Genomic DNA, 22934 nt, shown 5'->3' with positions numbered 1-22934 from the left:
AAGGAGGCGGTCTACTGGCCCGGCATGAGCTCCGACATCGAGCACGTGGTGAGTGCGTGCGAGGCGTGCGCCCGCCGCCGCGCCGCGCCGCCGCGCCAGCCGCTGCAGCCGCACGCCGCGCCCCCGCGCCCGTGGCACACGCTCGCTACAGATATATTCGAAATAAAAAATCGGTATTACCTATTGATCGTTGATTACTTTTCAAAATTTGTTGAGGTCGTTCAGTTAGCAAACTTACAAAGTATTACAATAATTAATCACATGAAATCAATTTTTTCAAAGTTTGGGATACCAAGTAGATTGATATCAGACAATGCAGGTTCGTATGTGTCAGCCGAGTTTAAAAAATTTACTGATGCGTGGGAGATTGAACACATTACAAGTTCTCCATTGTATCCGAGGTCGAACGGTCTAGCGGAACGCAACGTGCAAACTGTAAAGCGGATACTGATAAAAGCTAATGAACAGGGTCAGGATCCCTACTTAGCGTTGCTTAATTTTAGGAATACGCCTATCACCGGAGAAACATATTCCCCTGCGCAACTGCTAATGGGAAGGAGGCTAAATGATAAACTTCCGGTTAGTGACAAAAAATTAGATCCTAAACCATATGATGCGAAAGTTGTAGAATCAGAACGGAAAAAGCGGACGGCCGCAATGAAATCAAATTATGACGTAGGCACCCGTAGCCTACCGCCGCTGCGTGCCGGAGACGCCGTGCGCGTGCAGCGAGACTCGCTGTGGCAGCGCGCGCGCGTGCTGCGCCCCGCCGGCCCCGCGCACCCCGCCTCCTACTGGCTACAGACCGAAGACGGCGCCGTATACCGCCGCAACCGACAGCACGTGCTGCTGATGCGCCAGCGCCGCCCCGGCCTCGAGCCGGCCGCGGGGGAGCCGCCCACCACCACCGCGCCGCCGCCAGCTGTGCCACCGCGCTCCCCGGGCAATGACCCGCCGCCGCCAGCTGTTAGTCGCACACAAGGCTTATACGTCACTAGGTCGGGCAGGCAGGTTGTACCACCCAAAGTATTTCATTGTACGTAAAATGCTTATACTTGTACTTACCTTCATTAGGCATGTATTCTGCTGTAAAAGATCGTTTTTTTACGTTAGGTAGCTAAGTTAATTAATTACACTAGGATTGTTAGATTGTAACTGATGTATTACTGTTCATATTTAATTAAACCCAAATATAATAATTTAGATAATAGCTTTAAGTTTAAGACTTTAAGATTGGTTATACGTATTCTTACTTAAAATGTTATAGGTAGGTAGTGATAATCATTCACATATTGTTGGTGCTCCTGGACTTATGTTTCATAGTTATGATTCTCAAGCATAAATTGTATTGATTGTTTGTTAGTTAATACAAGATAAGGGAGGAGATTATGTAATACTTACAGTATATATTACAGTTTATATTGGTCAAAATATTGTACTTAAACTTATCGTACATTTGATCATTGGTAGTAGTAGGTACCGTTAGAACTAATTTCTTATCTTTCATAAAATAGGATTTGTTGATTGTTTGGTAGTATAAGGGAAGAGATGTTGTATGTACTTATAGTATGTGGGTATGATCAGTTAATAAACCAGTTGCATTATAGACGTCACGCGTTTCACTGCTTCTCCTCTGCTCCCGATACTACAGTGACCAAAGGGAAATAAAACTTTGCATATTATTGCATAATTATTTACTTACCACTTTTTACCTACATTAATCTTTATTTACTTAAACTTCAGCACCTCCATTGACAATGTACTTTTGCTAATTGTATTTTGGCTGCAGCTTTTATTCGCTAATTCTACGGAGGTGCTTAATAGATAGCGTAGAATCAATGGCTGGTATTTTTTTTTTTTTTCGCCGGCGCCGGTAAGTCGCCACTCCTCTTTCTGGCAAACGTTTTCAAACCACCAGCAGATTTATTGTAATGGGGTCCACTGCTAAAAGCCAGGGCGGGAACAATCCGCTCAATTGAATAGTCTGTTCTTGGTATCGATACTTAATTGCTGGAATTCAAATAAAGAAGTGTGTTCCCCGTCGGAATTTGTACATTTAACCTAATAAACCGGTCACCGGTAAGCGTAAATATTCTGTTGTTATAAAGGTACTGTATTATAAAGTTAGCCAGGTTCTAAACACCCAATTCCTTTCGATACAAAATAGCTGTCTATACAGGTCCTAAGCTAAGGGCATAATAATTATTATTATTTAACGCAATATAGAGGTACTTAAGTACTAAAATAAGCCAATATTTAAAATCCAGCAGATTTATGCCTTAACTACATATATATAGTACATGGGTAATATACCTAATTATATCATTATTATATAAGTACCTAATTATATTGTTGATTGTTAACTTCTTAACTTTATGCATCTTAAGCAGTTCAGTGATGTTCTGAGTATTTAGTAAAAAAATAGGTGTGAAAACTTTATTGGCTTGTGTGTAAACCATATGTTAATTTATAATATGTAATAGTATAAGCTGTTTGTGTTCCAAATAAAGAAAATTAAATTAAAATTAAACTATATTTTTTATTAAGTAATAAATAAATATCTTCATGGTCACCAGAATTGCAACTGCAACCTAACCTGCATCTGACCTGCATCTTGCCCTAATTTTGATATGACTAGATATACAGCAATAAACACTATAAACTTGTAGATGTTGATGTTCGTAAAACCCTATAGTACAAAACATGTAAGTACCAGAAAGAGCAGTAAAGGGATGCTGCCAAGAACCGTTTATTATGTATGAGAACGCTGTGAAATTCAAATGAGCACAAATATTTTTTATGCGTTTGATGTCAAACCCCTGTAAAAACCAGAAAATATTTAGACGGATATAAAACTTTATATTTATGTATATTTACCGTCCTTATCCTATGGAAGGGTAAATAAACATCTCAAGAACCAAAACAAAAGCTGTATTATTCATAAATGCTTTGGCTATTTGCACGAAGTTAGGTGTTCTGGAGATTATAGAAACTGTCCTACTACACGCAGTATATAGACCTAAGTTTGCTTTCCATGATCCATGACACATACCTACAAAGTGTAATATCGTGGAACATTGCACGCTTAGGTACTGTAAGTATATTTTGTTTTTTAAATTTAATATTCATCTCCTTATTTTAAACCGACACAAGTCAAACTTTCCACCATAGCTCATCGATTGCGATTGCAAAACGAACAGTGAGATCGTTCAATGAATCCATTCGAGAAAGTTTCCAACTCAGCATTAACATAAAACATCAAAACTCGCATTAAGACTACAAAATTCCCCAGTCTCCCCTTAAATATTCCTCCACCGCGTCCCCAGGTTCATTGAAGCGAGAGGATAGTGGGGCAACATCGGTCATATTTTATTCAGCTACATAGAAATACTTGAACAATAATATAATTATCGTTTTCATAATAGATTTTATGTGCTGGAAACGAGTTAACAGTAAATGTTTTTATAGTTGTTGTAAAACAAGATAGCGCAGCGGGAAATTGTGGTGGGAATTAAAACTCAAAAAAGTTACTGAACTGGTTGTTAGAAAAGCCGAAGTGGTTTGGTAGATACCGCCTTTTCCTCCACTTTTTCTCGGAACGGTGCCAAAATTTTTCGGAAATGTAAAATTACTTGAAGTAAGTGCTCAGTTAATTAAAAGAAAATACTAGTGCTGTAAAAATGATGTACTTACACAGAATAATATAGGGTTTCTGGAAGTAGGTTTTGTAAGGTTAAGTTATGAAAATAAACTTGTTAAGAAAATACCTACTCTACTAAGCTACTACTAGACAACTCTTTACAAGTCTATTTTCATTATTGAACCTGAGTTTCTTGAAACGCAAATATTGCAGGTTGCAGGCTACCATAAGTAATACTATCTATTTATTTATACATATATAAATGTAGTGTAGGTAAAACAATGGTTTACCTACTTTAAATAGGTATACGGAATAAAATTACGAATTACATTAACCATCCCTTTAATTGTGTCTAGATAACCTTCAGTTAGACGACGAAACAATGTATCTCAAATTGTCCGAAGAACTCTGTACAGTCTGTACTCATAGTTCAAACGCGTTTGACGAGGCACGGAGTCTAGATATAACGAGGACATCGGAAATTCTACCTTTTCTATGCGACTGAGCGTGATGAAAAATGTACATTGTAACAAACGGGGAAAATTGAACACCAAATACAAACAAAAAGCTGGTTATCCATGCGCGAAGACTGCGCGTGACGTGGTGCGAGACACAATCAGTTTGACAATTTTACTGGACGCATTGACGGCCGTTTGCTAAATGGTGAGAAAAAAGCTACCTACATACGGCATATCTATGTATAAGTGCAAATAAAGGTAGAAAGGCATATACTTATAAATGTGTTTATTTTTTACACTGTGTTAATTATTGTTTTGTGGATTGTAAATAGATATTAAAGCTTACAGCTGAAAGCTTAGAGAGCTCGTTTTCGTTCCTAAGCTCGTTTTTCTCTATTATCCAACAAGTGTAACAAGATGTAGTGTCACATACTAAAACAAAGCTAAAGCTAAAGCTGCCAAACGGAGATAGAGCCATTGTACCAATGAATAGTCACAAATATTCTAACCGAACTATTTAAAAATAAGAACTCACTTAGGAAAGTGAGGTACAGTACAAATAACTGTCGAGATGTTTCTTTAGCACTGACACTCTATCTAGTTCTATTGTTAGCAACTTGTTTTAGTATTGTTTATCAAAGGTTCTCAGATAGAGTTTTAAAAGATGTCACAGCATGCCCAGATGGCTGACATGACATTCCACTCCGGCGCGCCCCCATGTTACCAAAACTGTGATTGACAGTGAGCGTGTTTTGTTTTTACGCAAATTGCACCGGTCCGTAAAATACGCACTTCGATTTTATGGTCTGCTTGGTTTTCTACGGTGTTTACGGAGAAGCTTTGTACATATTGCAAATTGCAAACTACCTACAATTTATCATGTTTACAGTCAGTTAGGTATACTACTTAGCAATATTGTGTAGATGTTAAAAGATATACTTTAGTGTTATTCAATTTATTTTGAAGTATAAATTGTGTGGGGATTAGTTTTATTTTAAATAATTCTCTCTGAGATTAATTAAGTTTTATTACAATAACATTATGTTATTCTTATTATGAAGTAAAACACAATCTAATAAAAAAAGTACCGTGCACAATTGTAAATTATAAAAAGCTAGAAATTATAACAAAATACGATGCCTTATCTTCCTATTTTACATCAAGAAAATAATCAGCAAAGTATGTAAACTTTGCCGCAACTTTATCTTGAAATTCACTTTCTATCGAGAATGTGCGATACAAACTAACCCCGCGGGGCCAACGCGTTATGCAAATTTAACCCTTAACTTTCCTCTCTCGGGTCGATTTAATCGCTCGAAATTTCCTCCCAAGAAACTTACGAGTAGCGGAGGGTGAATACGTTTAAAAAGCACCATAAGTTAGCGCAAGAGTTCACCAATGAGTGATTATGTTTCTAATCCTGTTGAGTGCTTCCGTATTACAGAGCTTTTTCAGTGATGAGTTTTTTCAGCTCGTTCAAAATTGATAAAGTATTGACCTTTTAGCCGTGAGCGACGGCGGACTTTTCAGGTAAAAAGTTATTTCGGAAGCCGGCAGATGGGTATGCCTTGTATTACGTATGTACACAAATTCTGCTATAGCTTTTGATAACTTGCCATCGAAAGTGGAAGTCTCAAAGGTTTGAAATGTGCTTCTGTCAATCCGACTGTCACCGACTCGATAATCATTTAAATTGAAATTATTATTAATGTTAATCTTCTTCATCTATGAAACTTATTGTAAAAAAGCTCGGAAATACACAATCTAATATCACGCAAGCAACCGAAAGAACTGTACCATTTCCAGTTTCCTCCATTGCAAGGCAGTTCCTTTCAAGCCGGCAGCGGAAACACTGCAGTCACTCATCAAATGTCACCCGTCGCTCGCCTCAGTCACCATGCAGTCTACACGTACATCCATCAGGGATGACATCCATTGTCTCTTTGTCTTCACAGGGGAGCAGCCCCCTCGCTTCCGCCGACGCACTGGATCGGAAACCCTGAACATTAGACGAGTTCGAGAAACTCCGAGACGTCTATGGTAGGAAGTGTTATTGACTGGTGTATTGAATATTGGCTGTAGGTTTTGTAGGTACCTACTTTTGTAGATTTTGTAGGGGGTGAAAAACAGATAAGTATTTTAATTAATTAATTATATTTTTCAATTAATTTTAAAATATTGCATTTTATATTTTAATTGAAAAATATAATTAATTAAAATATTGCATATTGGGTACAGCAGGTAGTACTTACCAATAAGTCCAGACAAAAAATATTCTATCTATCTATATTTATTTCAAGCCGAATGAGGCAGTGGTACATAGTACTGCTTTTAAAATTATAAAATATTACCCAATGTGAGATCTCGTGAAGAGCTTACTATAGAAATGATCCTATGAAGTAAGGTCTTCTGAATTTAAGTACAATGTATACCATCGCTCTTACGGTGAAGGAAAACATCGTGAGGAAACCTGCATATCTAGATTTAGCACATCTAGATAATTATGTGAACCCACCAACCCGCAGTGGACCAGCGTGGTGGGGAAATCGTCCAAGCTTAGGAAGGCAGTTTAGACCTTGGGGATATGCACAAAGGTTCCATTCGAGAGAGCCAGGTGCAGGTACTGTTACCCCCACAGAGAATAGAATAGAATAGAATACCCAATGTGAGTATAATTATTTCACTAAGTAAACTGAACAGTCATGTGATCAATATTATAATCACTATTTTCCATCAACAAATGCCCAAATTGGGCATAGTTCACTGATCAACTCTGGTTAGGTAAGCAAGGTACCAGTTCGTCGTCCAAAAGTTAGAGACGATATATTATATTTTCAAAGGTCCCCTTTTTGTGAATAGGACTAAGCGCTTAATGCCACCACCCATCAGATCCGTCAATGCCCTGATGATTTCGCATACATCACATCATATCACACTTTCCCTGCTTATTTCCACCTGAACTCTAACGTCATATGTTTAAGTATCACAGTTGAATAACACCACTGTATTACTATATGTGCTCCAAACGAAATGATGCGTCTTGAGTGGACGGGAAAGCCGCTAAAAGCATTATTTGTTACTCTTTGTGCTTATGAAACCCGGTAACTGTAGCGATTTGTTCTTCCAAATGAATGTTAGCCCGTTGTTTCGTGATGGCAAGAGATAAGTGGATTATAAGTTTGTGAGTGGATTATATGGTGACCCTGTCTGCTATGACAAGTACAAAAGTAGGTAAGTAAATTGAGGTAACTGTTCTGAACATAGTAAATAGTAGGTAATATTCCCAATTCACGAACCGATTTATTTACTGTATTTTTTTTTATCTGACTTATAATCGGTTGGAACTATATTTGGAACATAATATGGATTTAATTTCCAGCATGAAAACCATTCCTTGAATTCTTAAGGTAAGCGTCCATTTGAAGCGAAAAAAACATTTAGGTTCCTCGCGTGAAGCGTGTCACCACTAATTGGAGAGCTCTCAAGGGCCTGTCACGGTTGTCTCCGTGGAGATCACGCTTGCCTGGTGGAGAGGCAGCTACTTGGTGCTTCGGATGACTTGGGTCAGATGCAGGCGTTTATATACAGGGTGTTGCAAAATTGGTATACTAAGCCGAAACCTACATGTGCAGCATAGTATATCTAAGCCTAAATTCTGATTTCAGTTTCGGCCTTAGATAAACCATGCTGCACATGTAGGTTTCGGCTTAGTATACCCTCTTTGCAACACCCTGTATAGATGCTTCGTGGGTATATTATATTCCTATAGACTAAAATTAGGTATGAGAATGTCAATATATTAATATAACAAAATCAATGGTCTATTGATATCTATCGTGATATATCTGATCGTATCTAGGGGTGTATTTACTATTTTATGTACAATAGTCTATGGCCAAGCTCTTAATAAGTAGTTATTTTGTTAAAAAGTCGTCCTCCAAAGTATCTACCGAATTGGTATTTTCATAAATCTAAATTAAACTCGTCGTTATTTTTTACAGGTGGCGAACGGCAGGCAATGGTTGTCAAATATCGAACAAAAGAAATCAATGTAAGAAACATGTAATAATAGCTCAAGGAAGTCCATGAAAAAACAATAACCTGCTTTTTATTACACGACGCCTCCTGGCAGCCGTCTCATGAAACTCTAATCAAGGGATTGTAGAGATACATTGTGGAAGGTCCTTCTTCAGGAAATACTTACATAATGTTTTACCCTCTCACGTTTGTTTAATGAGGTGTTATGATTTGTATTTGTATTTGTGTTCATTTAAGAAAGTATAGTTTTATGCTAGGCAGTGGCTGCCGACGAATAAAGACAAATGTTTTATCTACAAACAACAATATTCCCGGGTTAATTTAGCAAAACCCGAAAACAAAACAATAATATTAAAATAGAGCGTAATCCTAAACATTTACATGGCAAAACCTACTTATTTCCTAAAAGAAAGTAAAGAACTCATCACAAAAAGAGCACTTACCCAACTAAGTAGGTATTTCATTTACAAAAAGCATCACCTCATTTCGAATGCTAGACGCAAAATAGTAAAACTGGAATAGCCCCAACCAGAATCGTGCGACCTCAAATATTAACCAAGCAATCGTCAGGTATATGTGTGGTATTAATACTTGATTAGAACCCCCTGTATATGGGTCACGGCGAGTCGAGATGAGATCCCCTTTACGGCGCTATGTTCTACCTCCATATAGTAGGTAGTAAGGCTGTATCTGCTATAAAGGCTATTCTAGGCGTAAGGTGCGATAGGTTATCTAGTAGTTACTAGGTATTTCCTTTTTCCGTTCCTTGGGTTAGTTAGGTTTGGTGCATTATGTTTTTCAGATTATGATAACGCTACTTTTAAATCACACTTTATTTATTTTTTCATAAAATAACTTACCTAAGTACCTACATAAATCACAATTCCAACGTAACATTTTTAAAGTTAAGCAAGCTTGATATTTTTAATGTCGATTTAGAATTGGACTTTTCAACTTGGAAGTTGGTAACCGAGTTAGGTAATTCGTATTTTACGGTTAACAGTTTGTAAGAAATATTCCGGAATTAACTCAAGAAAAGCCACGAGTTGAGTTTCAAAGTTTGTAAACATTTAAGTTCACGTTAAACGGCAAAGGCAGTAAGTACTTATTTTTTTTAAAGGTACTAACGCATTTTAAAAATATTTGACAATTTAAATGTTAGCATGTCAGTTGGAAAAGTTGCTAAAAATAATATTTTCATCTCAATCAATGTCTATCAATTTTATGTTGATAAAATAATTAACTTCTACAAAATAACCATATTAAATGAAATGCATGTATAAAATAGTCAAAAAGTTTATTTGAAAATGAAATCACTACTTCAATACGTGTTCATTAAACAATCCACTATCCATTTTATTTATTTACAATACAGTTATTGTTTTTAAAACATACTCTTTATTAAAATATCAAGCACTTCTAAGATACTTAAGTACGTACTAATTTATAAACATTGCAAGTAAATAATGGCTATAAGTACTTTGTAAAATATAGCAAGATCCTATGACAGCTGTCAAATCCATACATTTATTGACCAGACATAAACCAGCATCTGTCAATCAAACGTCATAGAACTCTTGCTACATATTACAAAGCATATTAAATACATTTAATTCGGGAAACAGCGTCTCTCAACTACAGTTGCACAATCGATCCTTGACATTTCTCGGAATAATCTCGCCAGGTTCACCAGCATGTTGGAGTCATTGTTCCGACACATCCACAGATTCAACACGTTCTCAGTGGGTGAACATGTATTCGAGAAGTAATAGTAATATGAATCTACCTTCAATTTCTCTGCTAATAGCCTCCAATCGTTACCTTTAGGAGACGAGCCATCCAATAACTTACACAGGATCACTCTATCCGACTTAGTTAGAACATTATACCTGTAATTATTGTCTACACTAAAGTTACTTCTAAATAAATTACTGTTGTTCTTATAAACAAAATCATATCGACCTTCCTTTCTAGAGAGCGAAGAGTAATGAAACGGATTCTCTAATATATTGACATTGTTTACGTCGGCACTGCACGTACTGAATCGCTTCACATTGCAACTGAAGTTGGAATTAAAATCGTTCGTTTTAAAGTTGAAATTAACAAAATTCGCTTGCTTTTGTTTCTGATACACGGACAAGTTCAACTCTAAACAGTTTATTGCGTCTGTGTGTTGTATTACGAAGTCGCAGCTCAAGTCCCTCACGTTTCCTCCCCACACTTGGTTGTACGGCAGCTCTTGATATTTCCCCCCAGATTTCACTTTCCAGCCGACTCCCATTTCCCTGATATTGAAACACAAATCAGAGCAGTTTTCCTGAAAATAAATCGTCTTCGGGTCACAGAGGAGTGTGCTGCCGAGCCTCCTCTCCGTTTCTACGCAATCATAAAACACATAGGGTGTGTCGTCCATGACATGGATCTTTAAGGTGTAATGGTTGTCGTCCTCCATTTGTTTGGTCACGAAGAGAGCTAGCTTGAGCAACTTGGCGTCTAGACCGCTGAAACTTCGTCCCACTAGAACAAAGTCGCTTAGAAACTCGCCGACAAGGAAAACTTTTCCGGGATCAACCTGCGCGAACACGGGAGCTCCGGGACTTTCTTGGCCGAGGGTTAGAACTTTCCGCCACTCCCTGGCGTGGTCGTCAGGTCTCTGTAGGATGGAAAGCAACCAGCTGCCGTTCCTCAAGGCCGCATAGTGGGGGAAACACAGGATGATGGACTTCCGGAAGTGAGTGCTCTTCGGCCCGCAGCGGATAACCGGACTCAGTTGTATTTCTCCTGAAACAATAGACGATCGTTACAAAGAGTTTTCTATTGTTTGGTACTTTATTGTTTGATTGCACTCGTAGCTTCGGTTCCGCTTGTAGGTGACGGGAATTGAAAAACTGAAATACTTACACATTTCTTAAACAGTTTTAAACGGGCAGTGTTTATTTTAATTGATTTCATTAAAGTATTTTAAAATGCCTATTGATAGTTCATACGATTGTGAAATGAAATATTTAAAACTAGAACTCTCTACGGCTATGGGGCTATAAAAAGACAGGTGGATGGAGTTGCTGTTAATAAAGAGAAATTCATCAACAAAACCAAAGGTCAGGCTGAATAATTAAACCAGGTATATTCCGAGTTCCGGGTCAGCACTCTGACATTCTAGTTCCGAATCAGGTCACAATTTCTCATCGAACCTAACAATAGGAAACTTGGAAGTCCATAAATACTGTGGCTATTTTATGCACTAGAGTATTAATACTTTGGTTTTCATTATTTATTCAACTAGCTTCCAGCTGAATAAGAGTAATTTTTTTAAAAAAAAAATTTAAATTATTACACACCGGTAATTTTGTGGTTATCTCTGATAAAATATTGAATATCTGAGCCAATTAATTTAAAATAAAATCATAATTTTCGATGAAACTATCATCCTCAACAGTAAAACTAAATATATTTTCTATCTTCAAGGCACAAAATAAATAGCTGGTTATTTTTACCTTCTTGCAGTATCGGTCTATTCCACTCCTCGTCGGCGACCTCAATAGAGAATAGCTCTTCTCCCTTATCGATTGTTCCTTCCGGTATAAAAAGACTGACGCCACATTTCTGTAAATTCAACCAGTTGCCTTCCGAAGTCACTATCTTGGAAATTGACGTCTCTATAGAGTTGAGTGCGAGCGTTTTAGAATTTACAGAGACGTTGTTCTTCAAGGAAGGCGACATCTCTACACTTTCGTTGCCATATGAGGAACCCGCTGAAAATTTAAGTGTGCACTGTTTTATGTGATCGGTTTTTGGGTATTTATAGTTAGGTAGGTAAATAATTATTTTAAAGGTGTTGCTAGCATGTTGATTTGTGTCAAAAGAAATAAATACAGAAGAAATAAACCTAAACAATATAATATACTACTTATATTATGTATGTACTCCATAACAACATTAACAACAACTTTGAAAAGAAAAATACGAGAATGTGGTATATGCGATGGTGCACAATGAAAACTGATCGTTTTACTATTTTGAAATCGTTCATCATTTCCTTTATTGTAAGGAGACGTGGTGGGTTGTGATGATGAAGCAGCAACATTAACAACCTAACTACACAAGTAGGTACACATGCGTATGCGAGTGCAAAACAACAATAACACAAGTAATAGTGTCGGTGACAAACTCACAGCTCAAAAAGCAGCTAGAGTCAGAGCGGTCTGACTCGGTGTTATCCTTGCAAGCGAACGTCCTCACACTCTCCGCCCGGTGATCAGTTCTTACCTCTTGGTCTATTGGCGAGATGTAACTGAAAAATTAACGGACGTTTAGGAATAATAAAATTGTAAGCTTATTTAAGTAAGCGTCACCTATATGTATATCGGTATCGTATATATTATCGAAAGTTAGTATCGTAAAAAATTGTGAAATGTTGTAAGCTAGCTTAAAAAATAACACTAAAAGGTAATTTCAGAAGATTCGTAGGTTTGTTGGAAAATGTTGTATAATTTGATCAGTAGTCATTTTCACCCTATATAAAGGATGAAAAGTACTTGAAGTTGTACCTCTTAACCGTAAACGGTAAACTTAATAATTACTCATTATTCCTACTCCACCGCTTACCTGTTAGCAAGCTGTGGCACTTCATACAAGTGTTCGTTCCGGTGAGTGGACATGCTCAAGTGTCTCGTGCGTCGTGAGTCCATGGTCTGGAACTCTTCGTGTATGGTGAGGTCTGGCTGGTTCGTCAGAGTTCTTTTTATCACGTTTCCGAAATAGTTTGAGCCTACGAGCAAATGTAAAGTTTAAGTAATATTGGTAGTATGTAGGTAGGTACCTATTTCCTGGATTTCTCTAGATACATTCGAAATTTTACTTTTAACAGAAGAGCTAGCACGGGTCGTAAGACGCGCACATCAAGATGTGAGTGAGCGCGATGCAATAGTTTTGTAACAACGTACGTGTCCTGCGCCCCGTGCTAGGCTAGCAGGATATGTTTAAAATTATGTATGTGTAAACATTTTTTTATGCTAAATATGATTCATACCTGGATGAGATTTCACGTACGGTTCAGCCATTTTCAGTTTCAAATACTTTATTCCCAAAACAGCAACGACAATGAATATTAGAACGGCAAACGACAATGCAATCAAAAGTGGCCAGTACGATGATCCTGAAAAAACATAGTTATTAAGTAGGTATATATTTTTAGAAAATGCTTTTAGCATTAAGTCCACCTTTTGTACACTTATATTTCATATTTGTGCAATAAAGTATCAAATAATAAATAATAATGATAATAATATTTTTCCTTTTAAATATTTTTAGTGTGTTTTAAATATGTTGCTATTAGGTATAATTATTTTACTACAAAAAGTCGTCTTTGGTACCCAGGCCAGGACACATTATTTTCGTTAGCAGTGTTAGCACACATACATACACATCTTAACCCCAAATTCATAGAGCTTGATGAACTACTGGTTGTAAATTTACATTGCAGTCTATGAATTTGAGGGTAAACTATAATAAAGGTCTGTGAGATTTGAAATAAGAGATACCATTATTGATCATATCCGACTTGGAGGTCCTGACGCAGAGAGGGCACTGCGCCACCTGGTAGTCCTTGCCGAGGCACGCCGAGCTGGTGACGCACTTCCTGCGTCTGGACTGCAGGCAGTCCGAGTCGCAGCGAGACCATTCCGACCATTGGGACCAACGACCTAGGGATAAAAAGAATGGTTATACAGGGTGTTGGAAAAAGGGCACACTAAGCCGAAAGAGGGTGACTCGTCATACTGAACAACTTTTGTTGTACAAGTTTTGAAAATTCACGAAAACGTGAATGACCCTCTGACTCCTCTGGGTCACCTCCAATCGGCTTAGTACTTATACCTTTTTGCAACACCCTGTACTAGTAGGTACTTAAATTTTATTCAGCTTATTTTATTTGAATTTTTCCAAGATTGTAGAAATTTACTAATAAGAGACAACTACTTGTAATAGTTTACCTAGCAAAATATCCGATGACTCATCGGCCAATTCATCCAACCCATCGACGTAGACATCTGTAACCAAAAATCTCGAATAAAATATTGTACCTACACCAGCATTTACAAGACTTATTTTGATCATCATCCGCTCATAGAACAATACGAGCTCGGGTGTATTCCAGAAGACCTAGTGCGGGACGCAAGACGCTCGCCAAGACCAAGACAGACCAGACAAGAGCGAGTGCGACGGAAAGCTTTTGTCAACTCACGCCTTAACGTCCGCGTCTTGTGCCCCGTGCTAGGCTAGCAGTTTGATATCTTACCCAGGTCGCAGTCAAGGCAGTCAGCGGTCTTCTGTATAGCCGGGCCGAGACACGGCTGGCCTCCGTTCAGGGGCCGTGGCGCGGTGCACGTCCTCACCCTTCGCCTGCCTCCTTGGGACAGGCCGGCGCAAGAACACTCACCCCACGCTGACCAGGGTGTCCAGCCTCCGTTTACTAAAATTAAATATGAAATTTGTAATTGACCTGACGTGAATGTATAGTGAAAATCCGGTACCAGTAGCACGCTTGCGAGTCACATCTGACGATGATACGGGGGGTTTACAGTCCTGAGACTCCTGAGCATATGCATGTAATGCAGTTCTCATACTGCCCGCATTTGAACTCACGTAGATATGTGTTGGACTGTTCGATGCTCGTGTTTTCTATACAAACAGATTCTTACAAGCAACGTTCGGCAACGCATCCATGCGTGATCCGTGGCAGTGTGAGATCCGCCTAACCGACGTAATTTTAGTGAAGTAAGTATTGACAGATAGACAACACGTACCAAAAACAGTCAGCAACGCCGGTTCCGATATCCTCTTACCAGCCAGGTTTTCAGCAACGCAAGTGTAGTTTGCCATATCCTACAATAATAATTATCATCAATACACCACAAAGATATATACTTACAACGAAACAAAACACACAATGCACAAAAATACAGAGGCATCATTATTATTTCAAAAGTAGTGGCATCTAAAAGTTCTCTTACTAATAAAGACGCCTGTTTGATGAGCAAGTGCCCTTCCTTAGGCGTCTGCACATTGTCATCCAGAGTCAAGGGAGCGCCGTTCTTCAGCCAGTAGAGCTGGGCGAAGGGTGCTGCGGGCGGCGGCTCGCATCGGAGTAACGCCTGGGTGTACTGCTTTACCAGCTGCGACTGAGGTGTCGATATGAACTGCTTCTTTATGTCTACGGACAAACGTTGCCTTTACGTCTTGTTGTGTTTGCTTGGAGCTTTGAGTTTTTTTAACAAGTTGTGTTCTGAATACTACTCGGTCACATTATCTTTGGACCTGGCTGGACGACCTATCACGTGAGTATAAATGTACAACGAAAAGCGGGTGACTCGCTTGCGAGTCATGCGACCCACCTCTGACTACCCCTTCGGGGATTACAGTCGTGAGCATGCACAATTCTAGCGATTCTTATTTTGCACACAGAAACATAACGCCGACGTGACGTCATCGACACCAGGTGCAGAGATAATGTGACCGAGTTATATGTAAAGTATGTGTGTTATTTCGGGCAATCAAGTGGACGTTACTTACATGCTAGGTCAACAAACGCAGGTTGACTCTTTATATGGCCTCTGCTGGTCCAAGCAAAGCAAGAACATTGGTACTTGTCTGTACCGAAGTACTCTTCCACTTGTTCCCTTGTCACATTATATTCGCCTTCAATGATTCTCACTCCGGTATGAGGGTCCACAAACTCAAAATTAAGAGCTTGAGTCTTTATACCGTTGCATTTGAAGTAAACCTATAAAATTGCGGGGTTTTTCAGATTTCGTTGATGTACTTAGACAAGATTTACAAAAACATATACATAAACAAGAAGTTATTAAATAAGTAAGTAATAATCAGGTATGTCTGGTTATTACATTCTTTGCTTAATGTTAGAATTAAATTGTAAATTAACTAGTTAACAAAATCATCATCTTCTTTACCAAAATTAAAATTAGCCTTACAGTTAATCTTACCTCTAACGTATTTGCCGCTCTACATTTTAAAGTTGCCGGTTTATTTTTGACAACATAAGTGTTTTCAGGCTCGAGTAGAAAATATGGTAAGTTATCTTTGGCTGTGTGTATAGGTATTTTATCATCGAAGGTTAACACATCTGGACTTCCCAGGTCAACTTTGGTAGTTTGCGTTTCTGCGTCATCTTTGTAGTTTAATTCTTTGTTATCATAGTCATAGTCGTAGGGTACGTCGTCTTCCTCCTCATCCTCATCTTCCTCATTACTTGGAAATACTGGAGGTAGGAAATAATCTTTGTGCTCTTTATGATGCTTATTTTTGGTTAGAAAATCTAATGTCCCTAAATTACTATCAAAATCAGTGTCCTTCTTCAGGTTCTCTACTGATGCATTATCATCTGCGTGTTGTTTGTGATCTACAAAAGAATGCACAATTATAAATTTTACTTTACTTAATGCTGGACACCGCATACCGACATTAAAAAATTAAGGGACTACTTACTTGTGTTTCCACTTCCTTCCTTGATTGAAGAAGCCAAATGCACGTGAATTATAAGAAAACATGTCCATAATTTCACTTCCATTTATAAATTAATGAACCGAAACCATTAACATTTGCAATTACGTCTCCTCCCATATCTGAGGCGATCACATTCTAAGGACCCCGACACATTAACTGCACCCTGCACCACTCACATAATTATTTTATAACGCCACTTTAAGCCACTATTTTTGAAAATATATGAAAACAGTTGTCGTAAAACTTTTGACGTATTTCCAGGATAATAGGATATAGTGATCACGTCCCGCGGTCTAGAACTCAACTGAAAGTAAAATGTTGGGATACGCTTTCCCTGTCAGCGGAGGGTGCTCTGCGCATGCTCCATCAAACTCGAGGGGTTGATCGGCAGAAGGGAAAAAAGTTCAAAACCTTTACAAAAGTTAGAAATAAATCCGTAACTTTCGAACTTGTGAAACAGCCAGGTGTGACGTGTTTAGCTTAAAATAAAGGATGCTATATCAGTTCTTTAAATAATTTATGTTTTAACGTGGAATCTGTAAGTAGAAACGGAACTAAAAAGTCCTGACAATAAAGATTTTGCAATGACTTTTATCATTTTCGTAAATAACTTTACTTACTTACATTTCAAAAATAAAATACCGATTGATAATAAATTTAACGGATGTTTCCTTAAATAAATATAATAATGCATCGACGACAAACCAACAAAGTCGCTAAATAATAATAGTTTGCAGGACTTTATAGTTGCATATAGTACCTAGTTATGTTGCATCATTATGCATGATTAAAAAAAAACTAGACTTGAGTTAGATTTAGTTAGATAGGTGAAGTAAAAACCTGAAAGCCCGACTCCGTGTCAGCATAGGTAGTTAGGTAGGTATACCCTACTACATGCATTATTTAGAAGGTCTTTATTTTGACCGTTTTTCATCTAAGTAAGTAAGTAAAGTGAGTAAGTACCTACTTACTGTTTCTTTTTACTTTATTTCTTTTTTGAAGTACACTGTACGGCTCATTGTTATATTTTTTATTAATACCTACTTATTACAATTTTATTAGATAAGAATACTGAATAAAATGAAGTACTTAACAATTTCTCCCAACCTAACAAGGGTTGGCTGGAAGTAATTGCTTTTTGGCAATAAGCCCGCCTTTGTTCAGTTATCTTAAAATTTCTACTCTTGTTTTTTATTGTTACTTCATAAGTAATTTATAATTACTATAAAGTGTTCATAAATTAATAAAGATAAATAAATAACAAGCTTTGTCAAAGAAAGAAGTAAAAATATAAAATTTTAGTTAATGAATTAATTATCCACCATGAGTTAGCGTTACCTCTTTGAATAAGTAGCACAACACAAGAGCTTTGAGCCAAGTACCTACGACTGAAGCGACGATCATATCCTCAGGAGACAATACGGCCGTCTAGATTCTAAATCCCTTATGAGGGCTTTAGCCTCACTGTCCCAAACCCCTCTGGTCCTCTGGTCACAAATGCTAAAGGGTTTTCAAAACCGTATAGGTAGGTACTTACCTAGTTTGGTGCTTTAATCTAGCAGCATTTTGAACCGCCGAGGCCGCCACTCTAACTGTTGCTGCTGGATGTGAAGACGCAAACGTACCTACTTACACAATATAGGTACTATGTAGAATCCCATAACAAGCTCCTAAAGCTGCGCACAGACCGGTCAAACGAACGCCAACGAACGGGTTTCGTTGACCTTCGTTGCTGTAATCGCCCCTGTATTATGTATGATTAAATATCCATCGTTGAGCGTTCGTTGGGCCGGTCTGTACGCAGCTTAACACGCTCCCAGGAGTCCCAGGGGACCAGCGTCCGTCCATCCCAGTCAGTCAGTATTGCCTTCAATAATATTTCATTCATAGAAAATAGAAAAGAAATGTATGTAAGTTTTTTACGTAAGTACAGTGAAACTATAAAGTCCTGAAATTAATGTTTTAGGAACTAAAAATTTCAGGAGCCTGGCACCATTAGAAAAGAAACATAAAAGTCATAACAATTGTTTATGTCAATAGGCGGTTGGCTGTTTTTTTGAATTTTCTTATTAATTATAAGGATAATCTAGATAAAAGCAACAATTTACGCTTGGTTGCAATTAGGAAGATGAAGAAAAATATTCGTAGTTAAGCTAGTGAAGTTATTTATCGAGTTTTTATACAATGTTTAGCGGAACATCAAGCTGGACACATTTTGTCGAATTTGGAGGATGTTTACGCTCGTACAGCGTGTATGACGGGTATGTAGCATTGTACAAATTGTAATAACTCATTTTTTATTAGTACCAACGCTTCATTTATCGATAAACCTAGGTTTAGAGCCCAAGTCGAACATTGTTTACATACCATTGATTGTAGGTTTCATCTGGTTTCAGTTGAGTCAAACCTTAACATTTTGATACTTGCAGATATATTTTTTGTTTACTTACTAAATTCACATTGTGTGAATTTGGGGGCCATTGTGTAACTCAAAAAGATTTTTTATTTTATTTTATAGTTATATCGGACCAGCGTGCCAAAGAGGGCAAAATATGGAATATTCCTAACTCCTGGAAGAAACAGAACTGGCCGTCCAAAAAGAGCAATTGATGTCTTTACTATGTGTGCCCTTCGTCAACAGATCCAGTTTTTTTTATACAGTTGTAATAACGTTATCTAAATAAATATTTATTGGTTTCACTATTATAGGCTTCATATTAACACCTTCTAGCTTGTATAAGAGCTTTTTTTGTGGATGGTAAGTTGTTCAGGCAAAATTTCAAGTATCAAAGTCAGTTATGTTTCGCTATATAGGGTTGCTACATGAAAGATAGCAGTGCCCTCATTTAATTTCAGGACTTTATAGTTTCACTGTAGGTAGGGGAAAAGGGGTAGTAACTGGCCACTTAAGCACCTTGGCCACTTTACGTGTGTGCTCCATCTAAATGCATGATCTGATTTAGGTGATTTATATATCTAATGATTCACTAGATCCTGTTGATTGTTTTTTTGATCAATTTAATAATCAATAAGAACTATTTATTTAAATATCTTTATTTAAATGAAAAGTATCACTTTTGTGTAGTAACTGGCCATAAATTTTAGTAACTGGCCCTCTTATTTTGCAGTAACTGGCCACCTAATATAATTAACTAAAATGACAAGTTTTAACCTTATAACTACTGCAAACATTATAAAAAACCTATTACAATTAATGTGTTATGACGTAGTTAATGTGTTAACACTTAATAATGAGAAATATCTAATATTTCTTAACAAATAAACAGTTCATCATCATCATCACGTCCCCACCTGCTGGGGCACGGGTTTCCTTCCAATGAAGGAAGGATATTCTAACAAAATTTAATATAAAAACAAAAATACTTCTACAATTTAATACTCCTTCAATGTAATTAGTGTAACAACGTCACAATTCTCATATTATTATGACAAAAAATAAGTTTCTTATCTATAAATCATCACAAATCTTTATAAACAATCATATTGAATTATTTTAAGTTTATATTAAGTCAAATCTTTAAATCTTAGCTTCTTCTTGAACTAATTTTAAGATTGTATAAAATACAACTTGCTACATACAACGCACGGACACTGAGAGAGGACGAGAAGATGGTGTAACACGAGGTAGAGCTGGGCAAAAAAATAAGGACATCTTAGGGCTATCGGAGAGCGGTGGTAGCTCAGTCGGGTAAGCGCCCGCCCTCTCACGCCAGAGATGCGGGTTCGAATCCCGGTGCTGACATGTACCAATTAGTTCTTTTAACTTAAGTACAATGTATACCTTATACCTCACTCTTACGGTGAAGGAAAACATCGTGAGGAAACTTGCATGTCTAGATTTTGCAAATCTAGATATGTGAACCCACCAACCCGCAGTGGAATGCCAGCATGGTGGGAAATGGTCCAAGCTTAGAAAGACAGTTTAGACCTTGGGGTTATGCACAAAGGTTCCATTCGAGAGAGCCAGGTGCAGGCACTGACACTCCCGCACAGAATATCATAGAATATGGCTATCGGAAATCCTTAGAGAGGGACACGATGACCCTGAAGTCTGGCCACATGCTCTACCATCGGGAGGGTAACCAACTGGCGGCGTAGGATTTTTTGTCAACAAGTTAGTGGAGATCAGTAGTGTGTCGAATCGGGTAGCGTACCTTGTACTTAAACTAACCGAGAGGGATTCCTTGAAGGTCGTACAGGTATATGCACCAACCTCGACACACTATGACACAGAAGTCGAAACAGTATAGTTACGAAGATATCTCTAGGGCTATCAAGTGTTCTGCTAAGACCCAATACACCATTGTGATGGGGACTTCAACGTCAAAGTGGGAGTACAAGAATGCAAAGAATTGAGGGTAGGACCCCATGGCTTTAGTAGCAGAAATCGGAGAGGGCAAATTCTTGTTGACTTCCTCGAATGAGACAGACCAGAATGGGCTGTACTTCATGAATTCTTTCTATGAGAAACATCTCCGCAGGAAGTGAACATGGTCAAGCCCCGATGGTGTAGGACGAAAAATTAAATCGACTTCATTATGTCTGACAAGCGGCACATATCCAGAGATGCGTCAGTGATTTACACAATATGATTTATACATTTTAAACTGGGAGTGATCACCGACTTCTTGGAGGCACTCTGAATATCAACTTCAAGCTGGAGAGAAGACTGATGAAGCAGGCACTTCGTCCCACGATGCACCAAATTGAAGTTGGCATGGCAACTCCAGCTTCCAAAGAGAACAACACAGCCGATTCGAATCGCTGCTAACCACTACGGATATTGATGAGGATACAGTCCAAATAGTGAAAGCTGTTTGTGGGCTGGGCCACCATTATCTTGAAGAGATTTAAGTATATATCCTGAAACAATAAAATAGTTCTCAGTAACTGGCCATGTAGTAACTGGCCACTAGAATACCTATGCCAGTTACTACTAAATATTGAACGATTTTTACAAAATTTTTACCACAGAAAATGCTATTTAAAATCAAGGTAATAAGCTGTATTTTAAGTTAATTTACTTGCAAGTAGCAAATTGGGGTAACTGGCATAGGGGGGCCAGTTACTAAAAATACTATAAAACTGGAACCAGTAACTGGCCAAGTCGAAAAATGCAATAAAAAATCAAATTAAGGATTAAATCAGTACAAATTATAATAGCTTAACTCAAAATCTATCGTTGTCACTATTTAAAGTCACTCACAGAAGCTGGGGACAAAAAATATCGCCTCTCGAAATAATGTCTTCGCTTAACGTTTTCTTAGCGCACAACCATTTTAACAGACGCACTGTCGCCGACTGTCAGAAAATTGCGGGTATTTTGAAGACCAATCCTTCAAGCGGAATGAGTGTGAACTAAAATGAACGACAACTTACTAGTGGTTAGTGTCAAGCTGTAACAGATGGCGTGCTGTCATCGTATTTCTTATTTTAGGCGAATAAAAAGCCGTGTGGCCAGTTATTGGGGGTGGCCAATTTCACCAGTGTTTACCCTACCTACTTATTAATTCCATGGAAAAACAAGTCCTTGCTATACACTTCATACCACTTTATACAAACTTCGACGTATAATAGACGCATTTTTCCTGAAATAAAAATGACATATTATGTATCTAGCCTATCTGAAACCTAGTTAAACATTGTGAGATATGGCGTTTCGACTTTCTCCGTGTTCGGCATCATAAGGGTCACAGTGACAGTTAAATAAAGTCCATTTTTCTCTCCACCTTTAATTTGCAAGGCGCGGGTGCCTATATAAATAGAGTGAGTCGCCCGCGCGCCTCAGTTGTAATATCACCATGCAGAAATGACTAGGTTTCAGATAGGCTAGATACATAATATGTCATTTTTATTTCAGGAAAAATGCGTCTATTATGTAGTCTGAGCCTATCTGAAACCTAGTTAAACATTGTGAGATGTGTTTATTATCGCATGGTGGAGAGAAAACCAACTGTGACCCATAAGCTACTGATGAGTATATCAGTAGATAAATATTTGAGTCTATAAATTTATAATGCATAGATTTCTAGGTAATAGATATACTAAAAAGAAAGGTATAAGTATACTTAAGACTTAAGTACTTCCTTATTATTCCTGACTTGTCAGAAAGTTATGGAAGGTATGTACCTATACCTACATATAGGTAGGTATTTATACATATGGATACACACAGTGCCTCTTCGAAAGCAATACTTATAAGTAATTATTGATCAAAATCTTGTTATTGTCAAGGCAATATTTTTAACATACACTAG

At 37.8% G+C, this 22934-nt stretch overlaps 1 protein-coding gene and 1 non-coding gene across 2 annotated transcripts; both read right to left on the bottom strand.

The window, feature by feature from the left end:
• Positions 1–6427: 6427 nt before the first annotated feature.
• LOC125490353 lies at positions 6428–6507 on the bottom strand. The gene has a single exon (XR_007267622.1). It is a non-coding gene; the product is annotated as a small nucleolar RNA U3 (small nucleolar RNA).
• A 2909-nt stretch (positions 6508–9416) lies between these two features.
• LOC105382728 (netrin receptor UNC5B) lies at positions 9417–17141 on the bottom strand. The gene is made up of 13 exons (XM_048629272.1): positions 16639–17141; positions 16137–16552; positions 15706–15916; positions 15147–15346; positions 14940–15018; positions 14432–14605; positions 14127–14183; positions 13677–13838; positions 13166–13291; positions 12742–12904; positions 12309–12427; positions 11631–11888; positions 9417–10917 (listed from the first exon to the last, which is right to left on the bottom strand). The coding sequence occupies exons 1-13, from the start codon at positions 16718–16720 to the stop codon at positions 9746–9748; spliced, it is 3219 nt and encodes a 1072-aa protein (XP_048485229.1). The 5' UTR covers positions 16721–17141; the 3' UTR covers positions 9417–9745.
• Positions 17142–22934: the final 5793 nt, after the last annotated feature.

Source organism: Plutella xylostella, chromosome 22 (assembly GCF_932276165.1).
Source record: "Plutella xylostella chromosome 22, ilPluXylo3.1, whole genome shotgun sequence".
In the NCBI taxonomy this organism is placed as follows: Eukaryota; Metazoa; Arthropoda; class Insecta; order Lepidoptera; family Plutellidae; genus Plutella; species Plutella xylostella.
This window is presented reverse-complemented; position numbering and strand designations above follow the sequence as displayed.